The sequence below is a fragment of the Musca autumnalis genome, unplaced genomic scaffold (genome assembly GCF_047663935.1).
Source record: "Musca autumnalis isolate F117 unplaced genomic scaffold, ASM4766393v1 scaffold_5, whole genome shotgun sequence".
In the NCBI taxonomy this organism is placed as follows: domain Eukaryota; kingdom Metazoa; phylum Arthropoda; class Insecta; order Diptera; family Muscidae; genus Musca; species Musca autumnalis.
Window position 1 is genome coordinate 90,258,166 of NW_027412088.1, and position 20,243 is coordinate 90,278,408.

The following is a 20,243-nucleotide window of genomic DNA, read 5'->3' on the forward strand; positions in this document are numbered from 1 at the left end:
CGAAATGGATGAAATTTTGTTTGATGGGGGTATAGAACTTTCCACTTGAAATTTGTCGGTATAGGTCGATGTCTTTATAAAGCCCCTATAGAACAGTACCTCCCGATTTTCGGTATTTTGAAGGTCTAGCCGCATTATTTTACTGAAATGTCTGTAATTTGGTATTTGCCCCCATTTATAGAACTTTTCATCTGAAATGTGTCGGTATACGTCCGCGTCTTCGTATAGCACCCATAGAAAGGTACCTCCCGATTTTCGGTAGTTTGAAAGTTGTGGCCTCAATATCCAACCTAAATGGCTGTAATAAGCCATAACATAGAGGAGGAGCTTAATACTTTCATAAACGAAAGGAAACTATATGTTCCTATTTACTTCAGTACTTCTTCGTGGTGGAGGATATAACGTTTCAGGCTGGCCGAACATAAGGCCTTCTTGCTTGTTTCAGTGGCCGCAGGCTAATTAGGGACAATAAATGCAGTTTAATAGATTCATCCATTTTCTTGTTTTGCTTACTTACCTACATTCAACTTTTGTAAAATAATAACAATAATTCGATTGATTAATAATAAATTTAAGATTGCATGAATAATTTATTCCAATCTGGGCGGAGCTTGGTAGGAGTCTTGTGCATTACGTAGTATATAATTTACATATGTATGTTTGTTGGTATGAATGTATATTAGTAGGCATGATAACAATTAAGGACACTTTTATAAATATTTGGAGTACGTTTATAAGGGCTAACTAATTCCTATTCCACTTCCAACCATGTCTCCAATGTTGTGGAACTGGATCGTAAACTTGATTTAGCTGGTGAATTGTTCAAATGGTGATTGGCATCAAATACAGGGAAATCATCATCTTCCAAAGAATTGCCATTGATATCCCATTTAACAACCGGTGTTAGTTTATAGAAGGCATCTCGCTGCTCGCCAATAAACAGCTGATGAAAATTACCATCCGCTATACAACCTAGACTAACATTGAGTGGAAGCAAATTTTGATTTGGGGCTAGAGAATGGTGGTGATACGGCTGAAGTTGATGCTGCTGTGGCTGTTGCGTCTGAGTTGTTGGAAATTGTTCAAGCTCCAATTGAATTTCATTGGAATTTAGTTTAGGTTCTTGGAATTCACAAGCACTGCCGCTAATCGGGTTATTTTGAAGGCATCTAGTGTTTGCATCCTCCTCTGTAGAAGCATTTTTAAGGCATTGGCTGGAAAAGGAGGATGTAAAAATTTGATTATCAATTCCATTGCTATTGTGTCGGGCATGACAAATGGTATTGTTGTTGTTATTATTTTGATTTCGTAACAAATTGGTGGTATTTAGAACATCTTCCTCATCAGTTGGTAGAGCCAACTCTTCATTGTCATCTTCATCATGAATTATGTAATTGTCTAGACTACAAGTGGACGGTGTGTGGCGTAGGTAACGAACATCTTCTTTGTACTTGACCTTTTCAAAAACAACCTCAATTTTCTGTTCAACATCATCGTAGTCTTCATTTTCATCAAATAATGATGAGGGTCTTTCGCGACCGTACTTCTTCTCTGAGCTCTTACTAAATTCCGGATCATATGGTAGTATTTCGGAAGCTGTATCACTGCGTAACTGTTGAAGACGTTGAAATTCATAACCATCAGCGGTGAGAAATAATTTTGAGGTTAGACTTTGTAGTACCGGTTTATCGGAGCTTAGATCGTCCAAATTAAGAGGTAATTTTCGTTTAGATGTTTCTTTGGTTGTTATATCCTCTCGTGAGGATTGGGGGGAGTGTGTCTTTTCTTTATGTTTTTTATAACACGACTGAGAGAGTTTTTGTTGTTGCAATGAAATGTGTTCATTTTGATTGACATCTCTTTCCTTAGCCTCCACAGATATGTCCACATCTGTTGATATGTCCTCTTCCTCCAAACGTTTTAGGAATATTTGTTTATTTGAAATTTTACGAATGAGCTGAAAAAAGAGGGAGAGAAGGAAAAGGGTTAATTAGCCTGAAGTATGAAAATTAGCGTTTATTAAAATTTAATTAATAGATAGTATGCAGGTATTAGTCATATTTGACAAACGAATTTGTTGTTAACATGGGGATTTAGTGTTTCTAGAGATAAGAAAATATGAATATGTACTTCATATAAATATTTTCGAAAAAAATTCCATTCAAGTCCACGTTTGGGAAAGCTCCCATACAACGATATCATCCGATTTCAGGTATTTTCAAGATTTTATGTACATTTTCGGCTTAAATTGGCTGTAATTTGTCACTTATGTTTCCCAGTACTTAAAAACTTCTCAAAAAAAAAAAAAAAATTGTGGACATAGGCCCTATATAACGGTACTACCCGTTTTTACGTATTTTGAAGTTTCTAGCTAACTTGACCAAACATCATGAATGTTCTTTTATGTCATAAAAACACAAAAACTTTACCATTTTACCAGAAGTCATAAAGTCCGTGAAAGCCAATTACAAATTCAGAAAATTGCCTTAAAAAAAACATTTTTATCAGGAGTCGGCCGATACAAACTACGACTCATAGACTCCGAATTCAACTCGCAGTACTGTTTGAGACTATGCAAAAACATGGTCAAAATATATCTCTAAAAAAGTTCTGCAAAATAATAAAAAATAGGTTAAGTCGAAAAAAAAAATCCATCGATAATGCCTCAATGGTTGTTGTTCCCGCTTATTTCTATCTTAAGGGTTATGGTCACTTTTGAGCACAAAAAAAACATTTTTAATAAATTTTTAAAAGAAATCTAGCAAACATTTTTAGAAGATTTTGCTTTCATCTGAAAGGTCATACCTTATGCTACTTTCAGAATTTTTTTGTTGAAAAACATTTCACAGTGTTCTGACAAATGGCCGAATACGAAACAGCGTTTTTACTAAAGCAGTTTGCGGTACCCATTGTAGCTCAAAAAACGAATAAACCGATCAGCATATGTGTTGGTTGGATCATTAGGTACATAACAATCTTGTCCTTAAGCGAAACGGAATTAAAAAAATATTCATATTTAAAAAGTGGCGATTCAAAATCAAAATTTAGATGGATTTCGAAATCCGTCAAAAGAAATATTTAAAAAAAGTCTCTCGCTTAAGGACAAGCTTTTTATGTGTTTAACAATACCACTACCACAAAAACATATGAGAGTCGGATAATCCGTTTTCGAGCTACAGTGGGCACCGCTTTCAAAAATGCCATTTCGAAAAACCGCGGTTAAAACTTCGACGTTACATACAAATCAAAATTAAGTATTCCTTTCAAACCCTCATTTTTGCAACATAGTCTATTCTACCTATACTTTAATATGAGCCGTATAAACGTTCCGTCAAAAACATCGAAACATTTTAGGCATTTAACTTAAGGATTGTGGGCGCTGCGAATAAATGCTTATGTTGTGCTCATAAATTTTGTACTTTTGTACACAAGATAACTGAAAGAATTGGCCGATATAGTCCATTTTGGAAGTGGACCTAATTTCGGAAGTCAGTACTTTTGATAGTAAGATTTCGAGCGTTTGGTCCATTCCTGACATAACCAAGGGCTTACCCACCAAATATAGAATATAGAATATCAAAAACATCGAAACATTTTAGGCATTTAACTTAAGGATTGTGGGCGCTGCGAATAAATGCTTATGTTGTGCTCATAAATTTTGTACTTTTGTACACAAGATAACTGAAAGAATTGGCCGATATAGTCCATTTTGGAAGTGGACCTAATTTCGGAAGTCAGTACTTTTGATAGTAAGATTTCGAGCGTTTGGTCCATTCCTGACATAACCAAGGGCTTACCCACCAAATATAGAATATCGCTGTAAACAAGACCACAAGGAGTACCATTGGTCAAAATGTGCAATGGTTCCTTGAACAGCCCTTAAACTACACTTATGTTGAACTTTTGTGAGGGACGTATCCGCACCTCCCCCCCTGCTGCTAACCCTCTGCTCTTTATTGTTTTGTCTTCATTGGCTTCATGACGCGCTCTCTCTTAGCTAGCCAATTCTTTACTTAATGTCATCCGTTCTACCTTTAATGCCTTAAACTCGTCATTATTAATTGTTCCTTGGCTACCTTTGTTTCCTCCGCCTCTCGTAAAGCATTCATGACATGCATCTTTAGAGTTTTGGCATATCCTAGTATATATGGGGAATTCCAAGTGAAATCGGACAGTTCGGAGAAAAGTAATTTTTGATTTCAATTGTTTTTGGTTCGATTAATGCTCCTAGCCAACAGAACATTTTAGTATATTTTAAAATTTTTTTTTGACCAACGGTACAGAGATATCGCCTATTGAAATTATCACATTTTTAAAGAACTATGTCCAAATAAATACTCATAACTTCTTTAATATTGGTCCAAATGGGACCATCTTTTTTTTGAATTGTTTGTTTTTTCATCAGCTATCGAAAGAAATACTTAAAAGAGAAATGCACAGTGGGCTTCAATGCAATTTTCGGGATTTAATATTTAAAATCAATTTTTAAATATGATTGTACCCTTCGATTTTTTCAAAAAAAATATATGTTAAACTACGTTCAATTACAAAAATTTTAAGCTCTAAATCGTAATGGGATGCGAATAAATACTATTTTTTCTGAATTTTTTAAAATTTGTCGATACAATTTTTCCTTAATACCTTTGTCCAAAATTTGTATTTCCTGTATTTTTGAAGCTAAGAGTACATATTTATCATTATATGTTATATATTTATCATAAAAAATAGAAAAAAATGCACAGTGGGCTTTAATGGAATTTTCGCTGATGCATTTTCAAAATCGAAAAATGACGCAGTTTTTAAGACGTTTGAGATAAATTCATAAATATAAAATCAAAACAAATATTTATAAATGAAACTTTTAATTTTTTTAATAAAATAATACATTTTAGACAAAGGTATAAAGGAAAAATTAAATTGACAAATTTTAAAAAATTCAGAAAAAATAGTATTTATTCGCATCCCATTACGATTTAGAGCTTAAAATTTTTGTAATTGAACGTAGTTTAACATATATTTTTTTTGAAAAAATCGAAGGGTACAATCATATTTAAAAATTGATTTTAAATATTAAATCCCGAAAATTGCATTGAAGCCCACTGTGCATTTCTCTTTTAAGTATTTCTTTCGATAGCTGATGAAAAAACAAACAATTCAAAAAAAAGATGGTCCCATTTGGACCAATATTAAAGCAGTTATGAGTATTTATTTGGACATAGTTCTTTAAAAATGTGATAATTTCAATAGGCGATATCTCTGTACCGTTGGTCAAAAAAAAAAATTTAAAATATACTAAAATGTTCTGTTGGCTAGGAGCATTAATTGAACCAAAAACAATTGAAATCAAAAATTACTTTTCTCCGAACTGTCCGATTTCACTTGGAATTCCCCATATACAATATCGTTTTATATTTCATTGCCTTGGCAACAACTTCCATTTTCTCCATATCCAACAGCGCATTTCATTCGCTCGTTAATCAGTTCGCTTTTACGCTAGTTCACTTGTTTCTCAAAGTTCTGGAGTTTCTATTTGGCTTCTCCATCTTTCAGGTGTATTCAGAAAAAATAGTATTTATTCGCATCCCATTACGATTTAGAGCTTAAAATTTTTGTAATTGAACGTAGTTTAACATATATTTTTTTTTGAAAAAATCGAAGGGTACAATCATATTTAAAAATTGATTTTAAATATTAAATCCCGAAAATTGCATTGAAGCCCACTGTGCATTTCTCTTTTAAGTATTTCTTTCGATAGCTGATGAAAAAACAAACAATTCAAAAAAAAGATGGTCCCATTTGGACCAATATTAAAGCAGTTATGAGTATTTATTTGGACATAGTTCTTTAAAAATGTGATAATTTCAATAGGCGATATCTCTGTACCGTTGGTCAAAAAAAAAAATTTAAAATATACTAAAATGTTCTGTTGGCTAGGAGCATTAATTGAACCAAAAACAATTGAAATCAAAAATTACTTTTCTCCGAACTGTCCGATTTCACTTGGAATTCCCCATATACAATATCGTTTTATATTTCATTGCCTTGGCAACAACTTCCATTTTCTCCATATCCAACAGCGCATTTCATTCGCTCGTTAATCAGTTCGCTTTTACGCTAGTTCACTTGTTTCTCAAAGTTCTGGAGTTTCTATTTGGCTTCTCCATCTTTCAGGTGTAGGTCTTCTATAACGTCAAACTACAAGAATATTGTCTCTTCATACCTAAGCTTACCATGTGCGGCGACCTTCCAAACAGCTTTGGGTTCACCATTATGTGGACTATACAGACTTCAAGTTTGACACTATCATGTGATATGCCAATACCCGGTAACTTCTGCTCTCGACAACATCTTTGTGTTGACCTTGCGATATGCTGCTTCTTTCTTTTCGTTTAAAATAACGTTAAGAATTTATTCCTCACTTCCTTGTTTAAGGCCGCAGTTTAAGAAGCTTGTATACTTCTGCCTCGACCTGGACGATTCTGCTGCCATCTCTTTCTGATGCAGCCTGGTGAATACCCCTTCCCTTCAAACACTTGGATATTAGGACTTCACCACTGTTTCCTCTTGTTGACCCCATTTCTTCCCTTTTGAGGCAAATTGTCAGCTCTCTCAGTTTTTGGTTTCGACCACTGATCCTAAGATGAACTAATATCTAAGAAATTGGAAACAAGTCTTTCAGTCTGTAGTATGGATTACATCCCACAATCGAATTCAAACATACCACATGAAGTAAGGGAAAGTCTTATCTCATTTTATTCAAACGACCTCCTACAAAAAGAAAATACTAGAAAATTTGCCTGTTCGGTACGTGAACACCAGAGTCCATATATAACGATTCCGGCAGATTACATTTTTTGTGGTTCGGCCCGGTCCGAACTTAATTCTTTTTTTATTTGTTTCAACCAATGCAAAAATGTAAACGAGTAAAAAGGTACTTCATGACACCAATTCTGGGTACAGGTAGCTTCAAGATAGGTAATAGGTAACCGTATTAATATGTAGCGTAGTATTTTAGGCGGATCGTATATGTTATACATTTAATTATAAATAGCTGATCTATTGAAGAATATAGTTTTAAAAATGTTTTAGTCAACAATTTAGGATCCATTCGATTGCAACTCTCCATTTATGAGCTCGGCACATATTTTGACATTTTCAAAGATATCCACAACTACCACAGTTACATGTGATAAGGAAGAAAATTGCAGTGGTGTAGAAATAAAGTTTGTCCTGCAACAATAAGCTTGTAATTTAGCAATAAATTCGATATGAACACTAGGGTTATGACTTTTCCGCACAAAAAGCTATTAAAGTTTTCATTATTCAGAACTTTTAAAAAATGTTTTGAAGTCACTGTAAGCAGATATTTAACCGAAAACAAGATATAGGGGCACACGACATAACCAAAATGACATAACCGTTTGTTTCTCACTAATTTTATCATCGTATTATAACGTAAAAATAATTTTATATTATATATAACGTTATTTCATAAAAACAAAAAGTGGTGTGAGCAGGATCTTTTTTAAAATTTAAATGGAATAAAAGTTATTTTAGTCATTAATAGGAAAAAGGCCATTCATTCGTGCAGCAGGAAATAATATTTTGAGAATTTTTTTTCAATTCATAGATTTTTTAAAAAAAATATTCTTTTGTTTTCAAAGTGGTTTGTACGGATCCTTTTTATACCCTCCACCATAGGATGGGGGTATATTAAGTTTGTCACTACGTTTGTAACTACTCGAAATAATCATTGTAGACCCCACAAAGTATATATATTCTTGATCAGCGTGCAATTCTACATCGATATAGCCATGTCCGTCCGTCTGTCCGTCTGTCTGTCTGTCCGTCTGTGGAAATCACTCTAGCGTCCGAACGGATTGACGTAGGTTGATGAAATTTTGGGAAAATATGTTATATTTATTGTTTGTTTTGTTTATTGTTGAAGTTCAATCTCATTTTCGATTGTTTGAGTGGAGTATTCCCCCATTGGCTCAACTTCATTTATTACTCTCTATTACAGAGAGTAATGTTTTTTAAAAAACGAACTGACAGTGTTGCAAAATTTTACTGATCGCTACCAATATCATGATTTCATCCCGGCGAAGGGAATTATCAATTGGCTTCTCAGTTTTTGAAATGATGCCTTTTTAGCGAAAAACCGAACTCTTTAAGTGTCTAGTATTCTCATATGAATGAGAATCACACTCACTTTTCGGCTTTTCCAAAGAAACACCAAAATCAAAATATTTTGCAACATGTCAGCACGTATCAACTAAGAATTCTTCGAATTCTGTGAGTTGAAAAGAACACCAACACAGTTGCCTGTGAGGTTGTTTATTGGAATTTTTTTTTTTTTTTTGTTTTTAACAAAGCTCCAATTCGCCCGTGCATCGGCTGTTTTTTAAGAATTCGAAGAATTCTTAGTTGATACGTGCTGACATGTTGCAAAATATTTTGATTTTGGTGTTTCTTTGGAAAAGCCGAGAAGTGAGTGTGATTCTCATTCATATGAGAATACTAGACACTTAAAGAGTTCGGTTTTTCGCTAAAAAGGCATCATTTCAAAAACTGAGAAGCCAATTGATAATTCACTTCGCCGGGATGAAATCATGATATTGGTAGCGATCAGTAAAATTTTGCAACACTGTCAGTTCGTTTTTTAAAAAACATTACTCTCTGTAATAGAGAGTAATAAATGAAGTTGAGCCAATGGGGGAATACTCCACTCAAACAATCGAAAATATGTTATATTTACGTAGGACTTTTGGTATTTAAAACGGGCTATGTAGGTCAACGCTTTCGTATAGCCTTAAGGCTATTTTAAGGAATTTTTAAGATATTTGGCCCATTTTACCACCGAATTGATTGTAATTTGGTACTTTGTGTCTCCAGAGGCCAAAAAATATTCCTACCAAAGTTGGGTTATATAGGTCCACGTTTTGGTATAGCCCCAATATAAGGCCCCTTATAAAGTACGCGTCATTTTAATATATTTTGAATGTATTTGACCCATTTGACCAAAGAATCGGTTGTAACTTTGTATTTTGTGTTTCCAGAGGCTAAGAAACATTTCTACCATAAAATGTTTATATAGGTCCACGTGTTGATATTGCCCCCATAATACAATATCTCCGGATTTTCGATATTTTGAACGTTTTAGCCTCATTGTCACACCGAGGTGGCTGAAATTTGGTATTTAGTCTTCCTTAGGCGTATAAAACTTTCCCCCAGAAATTTATAGGTATAGGTCGACGCCATCATATAGCCCCCATAGAACGGTACCTTCCGAATTTCGGTATTTTGAAGGTTGTGGCCACATTAATCCACCGAAATGGCTGAAATTTGTGGTGGAGGGTATAAAAAGTTCGGCCCGACCGAACTTAACGCTTTTCTTACTTGTTTATTCTATTATATCCAAAGTGTTCTTAAATAAATAAAACTATTATTTAAAATATATGGACATATCTTTTAATGGGCAATTAATCACAAAGGTACAGTATAATTCCAACAAAAATACAGCAAATTTCTCATTTTATTTAATTTGCTAGATGGCTTTATTGACCTGTTTATCGATACAGAGTCGGCGAAAAAGGGAACTGATGAAGTTGTTTGGTGACAACTGAAACTATAGTATACCCTACCCTTCGCCCGCAACTAATCAATTTCATATCCACTTTAAAATATTTTGTTGTTATTCAAACAATTGAATTACAACAAAATATGGACTCAAGCTGAAATAAACACAAAGATGTATTATTTTTTATTTTTAACTTTTTAGTAAATACATTTTTTTGACCACTGAAAACAAAATTATTGTCAATTTAGGCCGAAAATTTAGGTAAAAACTTTAAAATGCATGAAATCGTGTAGTACCGTTATATAAAGGCTGTACCAAAACCTGGACTTATATTCATAATTTTCGGTGAGCAAGTTTCTGTACCATTGGGAACTCCAAATGCCAAGTTCCAGCCAATTCTGGCTAAAAATGAAGATAAAATCCTTAAAACAGTTGAAATCGGGTGGTACCACTATATGGGGGCTATACCAAAACCTGGACCTATGTTCACAATTTTTGGTAGGGAAATGTCTGTATCATTGGAAATCCCAAATGACCTCAAAATATTGGGCCCATATTCATGTATTGCCATCCAAATTTGATCGACTGCAACTGTGTCAAAATTGAGTTACCAGACTTGAAATGCAATTTAAATAAAACACCGTTAAAACACTCTAAAAATGGACCAATATTGGTTTTCATTTCATATTCATATATTGTCATCCAAATCTAAAAAGCTTGCAAAGTTTTAGTTCGATTGGTCAACTGCAACTGTGTGAAAATTGAGTTACCAGATTTGAAAAGCAAATTAGGTAAAAACTGTAAAACATTGTAAAAATGGACCAATATTGCTTTTGATTTCATACTCATGTATTGTCATCCATATCTGAAGAGTGTGCAAAGTTTTAGTTCGCTTGGTTAATTACAACTGTGTTAAAAATGAGATACCAGATTTTAAAAGCATGTACAATTGAACACTGTACAACACTGGACCAATACTGGCTTTCATTTCATATTCATGTATTGTCATCCAAATCTGAAAAGTTTGCAAAGTTTTAGTTCGATTGGTCAACTGCAACTGTGTGAAAAATGAGTTACCAGATTTGAAAAGCAAAATACCTGAAATCGGGTGGTACCGTTATATGGGGGCTATAGGAAGAAATGGACCCATATTGATTTTGATATTGATTTTGAAAAGGGGGTTAAGTTAGACACCGTAAAAACACTGTAAGAATGGACCAATATTGGTTTTGATTTCATATTCATGTATTGTCATCCAAATCTGAAATGTGTGCAAATTTTAAGTTCGATTGGTCAACTGCAACTGTGTGAAAAATTAGTTACCAGATTTGAAAAGCAAATTAGATAAAACACTGTAAAACAGTTGGTTTTGATTAGGGTGTCCAAAACCGAAACCGGTTTTCGCCAAAAACGTCATTTTCGGTTAACCGAAAAAACCGGTTATTTGTGTCGGTTAACCGGTTTTAAAAAAGTAGTAATATTTTTAAAATTTCATTACAATTGAATTCTTGAAAGTAAACTAAACATAACTAACAAAAGGTACGGCTAAATTATAAATGTCAGATACCTTTAAACTTGAAAATATTTAGTGTAAAATGGCACAACTCCAATATAGTTCAATTTAACGATCTATGAAAAAACTGCGTATACGTAATATCACACGGTTGTTTGAATGACGTTATTCATACGTTTTTGAATTATTACGAATTTAAGGTTGTAAAGGGTAACGATAACAAAGCACAATTTGATTCCGACACGATAATTTGAGGTTCTCACTGCAAGAAGGAGAATCCAGACTTAATAAAATGTAAATTTAATTCCTTTGTTACACAATCGTATATTTGTAAGGGCTTTTACTATTCTTAGAGCACAATTTCTGACTTATGTTTGCTGTCTTCACTTTAAGGTTGAATGTAAAATAACAAGGATATTATCAGATAATTTTATAATAAAGAATTAGTTATACTTAATTTACCCCTGGCCGCACATTTTTAATCAAATAGTTATCAATTATGAGCAATTTTGTACCTATTTTACAAAACCGGTTAACCGGTTTTGAAAATTTTTGAAAACCGAAAACCGGTTTTTGTAAAAACTGAAAATTTCGGTTAACCGAAAACTGTTTTGTTTGGAAAAACCGGTTTTTTGGACACCCTAGTTTTGATTTCATATTCGTGTATTGTCATCCAAATCTGAAAAGTTTGCAAAGTTTTTGTTCGCAGTTGACCGCTACCGTGTTAAAAATGAGTTACCAGATTTGAACTAAACACACACCAAAGCAAGTTAAATATAAAAAAAAACACTGTAAAAAACAATTTTTCTAAAGTTAAAATATCCACAAATGTAGAGAGGTTTGCTTTAATTTTTTTGGGCCCATCTCTTTGTGCACTCCATTCTAGTTCTGTGTTTAATGGGGGCTATATAAAAACGTATAAATTTCATCCGTTTCGTTTTGATAATGACGCTGAAGCCTTCAAAATACCGAACATCGGAAAGTACCCTTCTATGGGGGTAATTGGAAGACGTATACAAATAGCGACAAATTTCGAGTAGAACGTTTTTTACACCCATCATGCACCTAAATTGCAAAATGTCAGCCAGTTTGGTTGGATATTGAAGCCATAACCATCAAAATACCGAAAATCGGAAGGTACCCTTCTTTGGGGCTGTTCAAAATACTTTGAACAGGGGGCCATATGAAAACTTGGACCAATACTGATAATTTTCTCTTTGCATATTTTATACCCCCATCGAAGACTAAATACCAAATTTCATTTATTTCTATTTGATAATGACGCTGAAACCTTCAAAATACCAGAAATTTTGGCAGGGACCGTTCTATGGGGGCTATATGAGGACGTGGACTTATACCGACAAATTTCTGGTAAAAAATTTTATACTGTAATATGAGGCCACAAGTTTCAAAAGACCGAAAGTCGGGAGGTATCCTTCTATGGGGGCTATATGAAGACGTGGACCTATACCGAAAATTTTCTGGTGCAAGGATTCATACCCCAAACAAAGACTAGGAGTAGTAGAAACTTCTATACCAAAGCCCTGTCTTAAATATTATACCCTCTATATTATGGTGGAGGGTATTAAAAAAGGGAGGCACCATTCTGTGGGGGATATCCCAAAAGTTGACCTTTTGGGTGAATAAGGTTTGTGACCACTGTGAACCTCAAATATCAAATTAAGGTAGTTCGGCCAAAAACAGTAGCAAAAATCCTCCAAATACGTTAATCGGGAGGTACCATTATATGGTGGCTACAACAAAATGTTGCTCTATGTTGACAATTTTTGGTGGAGAAGTTTTGTGACCACTGGCAACCTCAAATGTCAAATTACAGGTAGTTCGAAAAAAATATAGCTCATATCTTCAAAGTACGTAAAATCGGGTGGTACCGTTATGTGGGGGCTATATACGAGCAAGGTTATCTGGTTACAGATACAGATAGTGAGCTCAGGATATGGAAAGAGCTTTTTTTATATCCTACACCAGACTGTGATAAGGGGTATTATGTCTTTGTGAATTTGTATGTAACATGCATCAGGAAACGAAATAGGCCCATAGTTCATTTTGGGGAGACATGTACATACGAGGGTCACTCGAAAACTTTCTGCCCTTGGCATTTGACATTTTTTTTTTTGGAAAGTTTGACAGTTTTTTGCCTAAGGGTACTCAGGACAGTTTGACATACGACCATGTGTTGGGTTGTTTACAGTGACTTGATTGAGACACGTCCAAAACATGGTTTTTGAACGCTTTTATAGTATATCCTGGCTACGAAAATCGTTGGATATGCCTTATTTTCTTGACGTGCTGGAATCAATTGAAGTCATTGGATCCCCAGTCAGGGCTGTACGGCGCAAGACCCATGAATTCCACGTTTTGTTCGGTCAAACAAGCGCTGGTTTGAATCGATGTGTGAGAGCTCGCATTGTCATGATGCAGAACGATTCGTCTTCTCTTGTTCGTTTTTCGAATTTCTCAGGAGACTTCAGGCAAATAAATTGTAATGTAACGCTCAGAATTAATAGTTTGCTTTGAAGGTCTTCTTCCATGAACAACTTTCGTTGGATTTGGCTCGCTTTCGAAGACCCAAACGACCGATTCCTGCTTTGTTTTGGGCTCCGAAGCATAGATCCTTGAACGGATCAATCGATTCGGTTCAAATTTTGGGTATCGAAATATTTTGTCCAGATTCGATTTAAGTTCGAAGATGGGCCATATAGGTCCACTCCTTCAAGTACCTCCCCCACAAATGTTCAAAAATTGTTGCAAAACTTGTGCGCACGATAACTCTTGTAGGGAATAACCGATTTGGTCCATACTTTGCACATCGTGTAATTTCTACCAAACTTAGATGAGGTTCTAATATGGACCCAATCGGTCCACTCCTTTGGGTACCTCCCACACAAAATTTCGGAAAAGTTCAGTTTAGGACCTGGTCTCGAATCGCTTTGTTTACGCAAGTTGTATTCGCTGTCCTCTATACGACGCTGTAAGCTTCATTAGTGGCAAGTCCATACTTCCTGAGAAAATACAAAAGTTACAAAAAAACCCTATCACACCGTGTGTAGTGGTTGGAGCGCAAGATAACTCTCGAACGGATTTGCCGATTCGGTCCAAAATTTCGCTTTCGTAATATTTTGTCCAAACTTAGTTCAAGTTCAAAGATGGATTATATCGGTCCACTCCTTCCGGTACCTCCCCCACAAAAGTTCGAAAATGTTCGGAAAATTGGTGCGTACGATAACTCTTGAAGGGAGTAACCGATTTGGTCCATACTTTGCACATTATGAAATTTCTACCAGTCTTAGATGAGGTTCCAATATGGACTCAATCGGTAAACTCCTTCGAGTACCTCCCACACAAAATTTCGAAAAAGTTCAGTTTAGGACCTGCTCTCGAATCGCCTTATATTTTGTTGTAACATCTTGTATTCACTGTCCCCTATACGAAGGTACAAGTTTCCTCAAGGGCAAGTCCATACTTCCTGAAAAAATAGCCTGAAAGTTGAAAAACAAACCCTATGACACCATGTTTATGGGTGCAAGCGCAAGATAATTCTCGAACGGAAATGCCGATTCCGACCAAAATTTGGCCTTCGTAATATTGTTTCCAATAGGGTGCCACCGTGGTGCAATGGTATGCACACCCGCCTTGCACGCTAAAGGTCGTGGGTTCGATTCCCAGCCAAGCAACATCAAACATTTTTCAACGGTGGCAAAATACCCCTCAGTAATGTTGGCGACATTTCCTGAGTATTTCAGCCTTGTAAAACTTCTCTACAAGTGGTGTCGTAGACACGCCGTTCGGACTCGGCGATAAACAGTAGGTCCCATATCATTGAGCTAATATGAATCGGGGTGCACTCAATGATATGAGAGAAGTCTCCCTTGTCCCTTATGGGATGTTTGTGGAACAATTATATAATATTGTTTCCAAACTTACTTTAAGTTCCTTCAGGTACCTACGGAAAAATTGTGCGCACGATAACTCATGATGGGAGTGACCGATTTGGTCATTACTTTACACATTCTCATAATATCTACCAGATATAGATCCACTCCATCCCGTACCTCCCACACAAAATTTTGGATAAGTTCACTTTAAGACCTGCTATTGAATCACTTTGATTTTTGTTGAAGCAACTTACATTCGCTGCCTCAATTACGATGGTAAAAGTTGTTTCAGGGGCAAGTCCATACTTCTTGAGAAACCCCCTATGGCACCCCCATGGTCTATGTCGGTTTATTCCTTTAAGTACGTTTACCGGAAAATTTTTGAACTTTAATCCAAATCAACATTTTTGTCGGTTCATACGACCAAAATTTTGAAACCCCCTAAATACATAAATTTTTTGTGAAAAAAGTGTTTCAATTTGCACAGGCTGAGGGTATATCTCCGTCGGCAAAGCCGACTGATTCTTTCTTACTTGTTTTGTATTGATTTTTTCAAGTCACTGTAAACAATCCAACACATAGTCATATGTCAAACTGACCTGAGCACGGTTAGGCTAAAAACTGTCAAACTTTCAAAAAAAAAAATGTCAAATGACACTGCGAGTTTCCTAAGCCAGAAGGTTTTCGAGTGACCCTCCTAGAATCACTTTCTGAGTCGATTTATGCATTTCCATCCGTTCGCAACGTACAGGTTGCATTTATTGTCCTATTCAGCTAAAAATGGTGGAATATCGTTTTTTTTAGCCATAGGAAGAACGCTATTGCTTTTGGTGAAAATCGGACCAGATTTGGATATAGCTCCTATATATATATTTTCGCCCGATTTCACGTATTTGCGGCACCAAACACGCTATATATGTCCGATTTCGATTAAATTTAGAATATGAGACTGAATTCTTCCTAGAAATAAATGTGCCAAATTATATTGAAATCGATCTCGATTTGGATATAGCTCCCATATATACATATGTATATATTCGGCAAATTTGAGGTATTTAATACACCAAATACGCTATATCTGTCGGAATGTGTGACTGAATTCGGTGGAGAAATAACCGTGCCAAATTTGATCGAAATTGGTTGAAATTTGTATTTAGCTCCCATATATGTATATTTTCGTCCGATTTCAAGTATTTGATGCACCAATAACACTATATATGTCCAATTTTGATTACATTTGGAATGTATGACGGAATTTTGTCTAGAAATAAGTGTTCCATATTATATCGAAATTGGTTCAGATTTAGATATAGCTCCCATATATATTTTACATATTTACAGTAGTGTAGGGTATCATATAGTCGGCCCAGACCGCTTTAATCCTTTCCTAAAACAACAAATAGGAATGGAATAAGGGGTATTATGTAACATGCATAAGGAAACGAAATAGATCCATAGTTCCTTTTGGGGATATACATATAATCACTTTCTGAGTCGATTTATGCTTGTCCGTCCGTCTGTCCATGTATTTTTTTTCGCAACGTATAGGTCGCATTTATTGCCCGATTCAGTTGAAATTTGGGAAATATAAGTTTTTAGCCATAGAAAGAACGCTATTGCTTTTGGTGAAAATTGGTTCAGATTTGGATATAGCTCCCATATATATTTTCGACCGATTTCACGTATTTGCTGCACCAAACACGCTATATACGTCCGATTTCGATAAAATTTGGAATATGAGACTGAATTTGGCTTATAAATAAATTTTGCTAAATTATATCGAAATCGCTTAAGATTTGGATATAGCTCCCATATATGTATATTTTCGCCCGATTTCACGTGTTTGCTGCACGAAACACGCTATATATGTCCGATTTCGACGAAATTTGGAATGTGTGACTAAATTCGGTCTAGAAATAAAAGTGCCAAATTATATAGAAAACGGTCCAGATTTGGAAATAGCTCCCATATATATTTTCGCCTGATTTCACGAATTTGCTGCACCAAACACGCTATATATGTCCGATTTCGATGAAATTTAGAATGTGTGACTGAATTCGGCCTAGAAATAAATTTGCTAAATTATATCGAAATCGGTTAAGATTTGGAAATAGCTCCCATATATATTTTCGCCCGATTTTACGTATTTGCTGCACCAAACACGCTATATATGTCCTATTTCGATGAAAATTAGAATGTGTCACTGAATTCGGACTATAAATAAAAGTGCCAAATTATAGCGAAATCAGTCCAGATTTGGATATAGCTCTCATATGTATTTTCGCCCGATTTCACGTATTTGCTGCACCAAACACGCTATATAAGTCCGATTTCGATAAAATTTGGAATATGAGACTGAATTCGGCCTGGAAATAAATGTACCAAATTATATCGAAATTGGTTAAGATTTGGATATAGCTCCCATATATATTTTCAACCGATTTCAAGTATTTGCTGCAACAAACACGCTATATATGTCCGATTTCGATGAAATTTCGAATGTGTGACTGAATTCGGCCTAGAAATGAAAGTGCCAAATTATATCGAAATCAGTTCAGATTTGGATATAGCTCCCATATATATTTTACATATATACAGTGGTGTAGGGTATCATATAGTCTGCACAGGCCGCCTTTGATCCTTTTCTTACTGTTTTTTTTTCTTAGTTCGGCTAATAGGACAAATGTTCTGTAAAGGCCAACTAAGTATTAAAATTTAAGCACATTTTATATAGGTTCCTTCCCTTGGATTTTACACATTTTCGGTCACGTTGTTATTAATTTTTATCGCTAACATGCTTTTTGTTAATTAAATTTTCTCCAATTTGGCTACTCATTTTCATTACACACAAGTTCAATATTCGAACTCTTTTGTTTTAATGAACGATTTTAACACAGCAAGGTTAAACATGTACATAGTTGATTTTAAAATTTAAATTATCACCGCTTTTATAACACTTAAATTAGAAACCACTCGAAGTTCTTCCACATGTCCTTTCTGTTCTTGGAAAACAAGTTATTTTAAAGTTTCCTGCGGAAATGAAAAAGGCCATAAATTCCATGGCATATTTTTAGACCAACAATAGAGGTCTTCTTCTTCATGCTCTAAAAACTTTCCATGTATGTTTTATAATTTCCTGTTTTGTGGTCATTAACATGGCCCCGCCGCCAATATTTTTTGTTCAACAAAATAAAATACAAAGCATTACAAGGATAAACTTTCCTGCTGTATTGTGGCTTTCTAAATCAATATTATTGATTTAAGTAGTGAACAAAACACAAAAACTACAGGATATTCTTCTCCACTCATTCCTAGCTTTCCAACACTGTACACTCGCCAAAAGAGGCCCCACTTACCTTAATACAGGATTTTTTGGTACGTTTCAATAGGTGCGACATTTTTCCTTGGTGCTGTTGTGGTCCTTAAATTCCTTTTCTGTGTAATTCTTAAAGCCATAACCATTTAAAATTTTAGTAAATTTCAATTCAATTCTTTTTGTTGTTATTTATATTTAACAGTTGTTGCGACTTCTTTCCTTTTTCTTGTGTCGCTTTATTAACTATTTTTGTCACATTTCACAAAACAACAAATAACCGACGGATTGTTGTTAACAGTAGCAGCACCAGTTAGCTGGCTGGTTGGCGGCCTGTCTAACGCGTTGAACCCCCAAAAAGTGACTGCACTACCATGGATAATCTAGTGGCCTACTAAGTGGGGGTCATATTCTGTGCGGCATGCTGGCAGAGAGCCTGGTTGCTTGCCTGTCTGCCTGCCTGCCTTTCATCCATTCCATGCTATGGCATTCAGCCACTGTTTAATTGCTTTACACCCATTTCTCAATAGCTGACGTAGCTGCCTCCTGCCATTGTTGACGCTGCTGTTTTGCTGTTGGATTTCGGACATCGAAAACTGAGCGATTTAATGCGAAGGATAAGGCTTTGCATGAATTTTCCTAAAGAATTTCCATGCTACTGAAGTTCATTCAATTTACGTACGTTATATATTGTTGTTATACAACAACAGTTACATAGCCATTATTGATATGCGTTTATATTACGTTATGTGTAAGAAACAGGGTTGCCATATAATGCGATTTTTTCAAAATGTGCAATGATAAGCATGCCTATCACTCTGGATGCCAGAGTTCGAAGCTCACAACGTGAGTTGTGCAACATAGGGTTGGCCTTACATTCAGTAGGCTTGTACTCAAACGGTTTTTGGATGAAACATCTTCAGATATTTAAGTCCGAAAAAAGTATGGAATATTGAATCGATCTGTTTTCTCAACTTCCTGTGATACTTCTAAAGTGAAATAGCTTTAATATTTGGTGACACATGAGGAAATGTATCAATTAAAGTCCAGATCCATTTTGGCCGCCTCCCGCTACAACAAGTTAGCGTTCACTTGTATTCTTTCTAGCTTTTTATCCTGTACTACAACTAGCAATCGGATCTTCGCTCCGGAACGACCCGAGTTACACTCGCACAGGGATTGTCAACACAGCGAAAGCTGTATCAACCAACAACTACCCCAACTACTTTCTCTGCTATCAGTCCAGGTAGCTGCGGAACGGGTAATGATAGGTTTTTGACGAACTCAAAAAGGATAATGGAATCTACCTATATCTGATAAGAAGGTGGGAGTATCAATCTCGTACTAGAGACGGGTGCGTGTCGTGCCGTTAGTATTGCGTGTTCGTGCCTTCTCGAAAGAGAACGTAGAAGTGCATAAAAATTGGTCCGTGCTAGTACATGTCCTACAAAGTAGATGTTCGACCGTCTCTATCTCTTCTGCAACTTGACATAATCTATAATAACCAACGCCATCTGGGGAGTGCCTTCTGAATGTAGATCTCACAAAGTTTGCCGATATAGTAGTACATTGGTGACCAAACCGATTCATCATAATCATCCTCTGAATCTTAAGGAGGTGGCCAAATAATTGCTTATGCCATTTCTATCGTTCTATCCATTTGGACCTTCGCAAGCCGAAAACGTCAAACTCGCCACGGCCCTGACTCGCGGAGCTTAAAAACCACCCTCCCAGACTAGAACTGGATATCCAGAGGTTGGAAATCCAGGATCACGTTCAAAGATACCTGAGGAGTGCTTTTGATTGCTCCGGTAATCAGAATTGTAGTAGCCCTCTGCCCATTGATAGTTTGCACAGTAGTTCTTTAGTCCCAATGTCTTACCATGAAACAAGTCCACCAAAAATCAGAACAACCACCGTTACATACCTCCAGTGCACGAT

The 20,243-nt window shown here is 35.6% G+C and overlaps 1 protein-coding gene across 1 annotated transcript; it reads right to left on the reverse strand.

Moving 5' to 3' along the window:
• Window positions 1–555: 555 nt before the first annotated feature.
• LOC141405814 (uncharacterized) lies at window positions 556–18,870 on the reverse strand. The gene is made up of 2 exons (XM_073990547.1): window positions 18,346–18,870; window positions 556–1,957 (listed from the first exon to the last, which is right to left on the reverse strand). The coding sequence occupies exons 1-2, from the start codon at window positions 18,385–18,387 to the stop codon at window positions 752–754; spliced, it is 1,248 nt and encodes a 415-aa protein (XP_073846648.1). The 5' UTR covers window positions 18,388–18,870; the 3' UTR covers window positions 556–751.
• Between the last annotated feature and the right edge of the window lie 1,373 nt (window positions 18,871–20,243).

Coding starts and splice junctions, on each gene's coding strand:
- LOC141405814 (XM_073990547.1), bottom strand. CDS start 18,387: ATGTCGCACCTATTGAAACGTACCAAAAAATCCTGTATTAAG. Junction 1,958..18,345: donor CCAAAAAATCCTGTATTAAG/GTAAGTGGGGCC, acceptor CTCTTTTTTCAG/CTCATTCGTAAAATTTCAAA.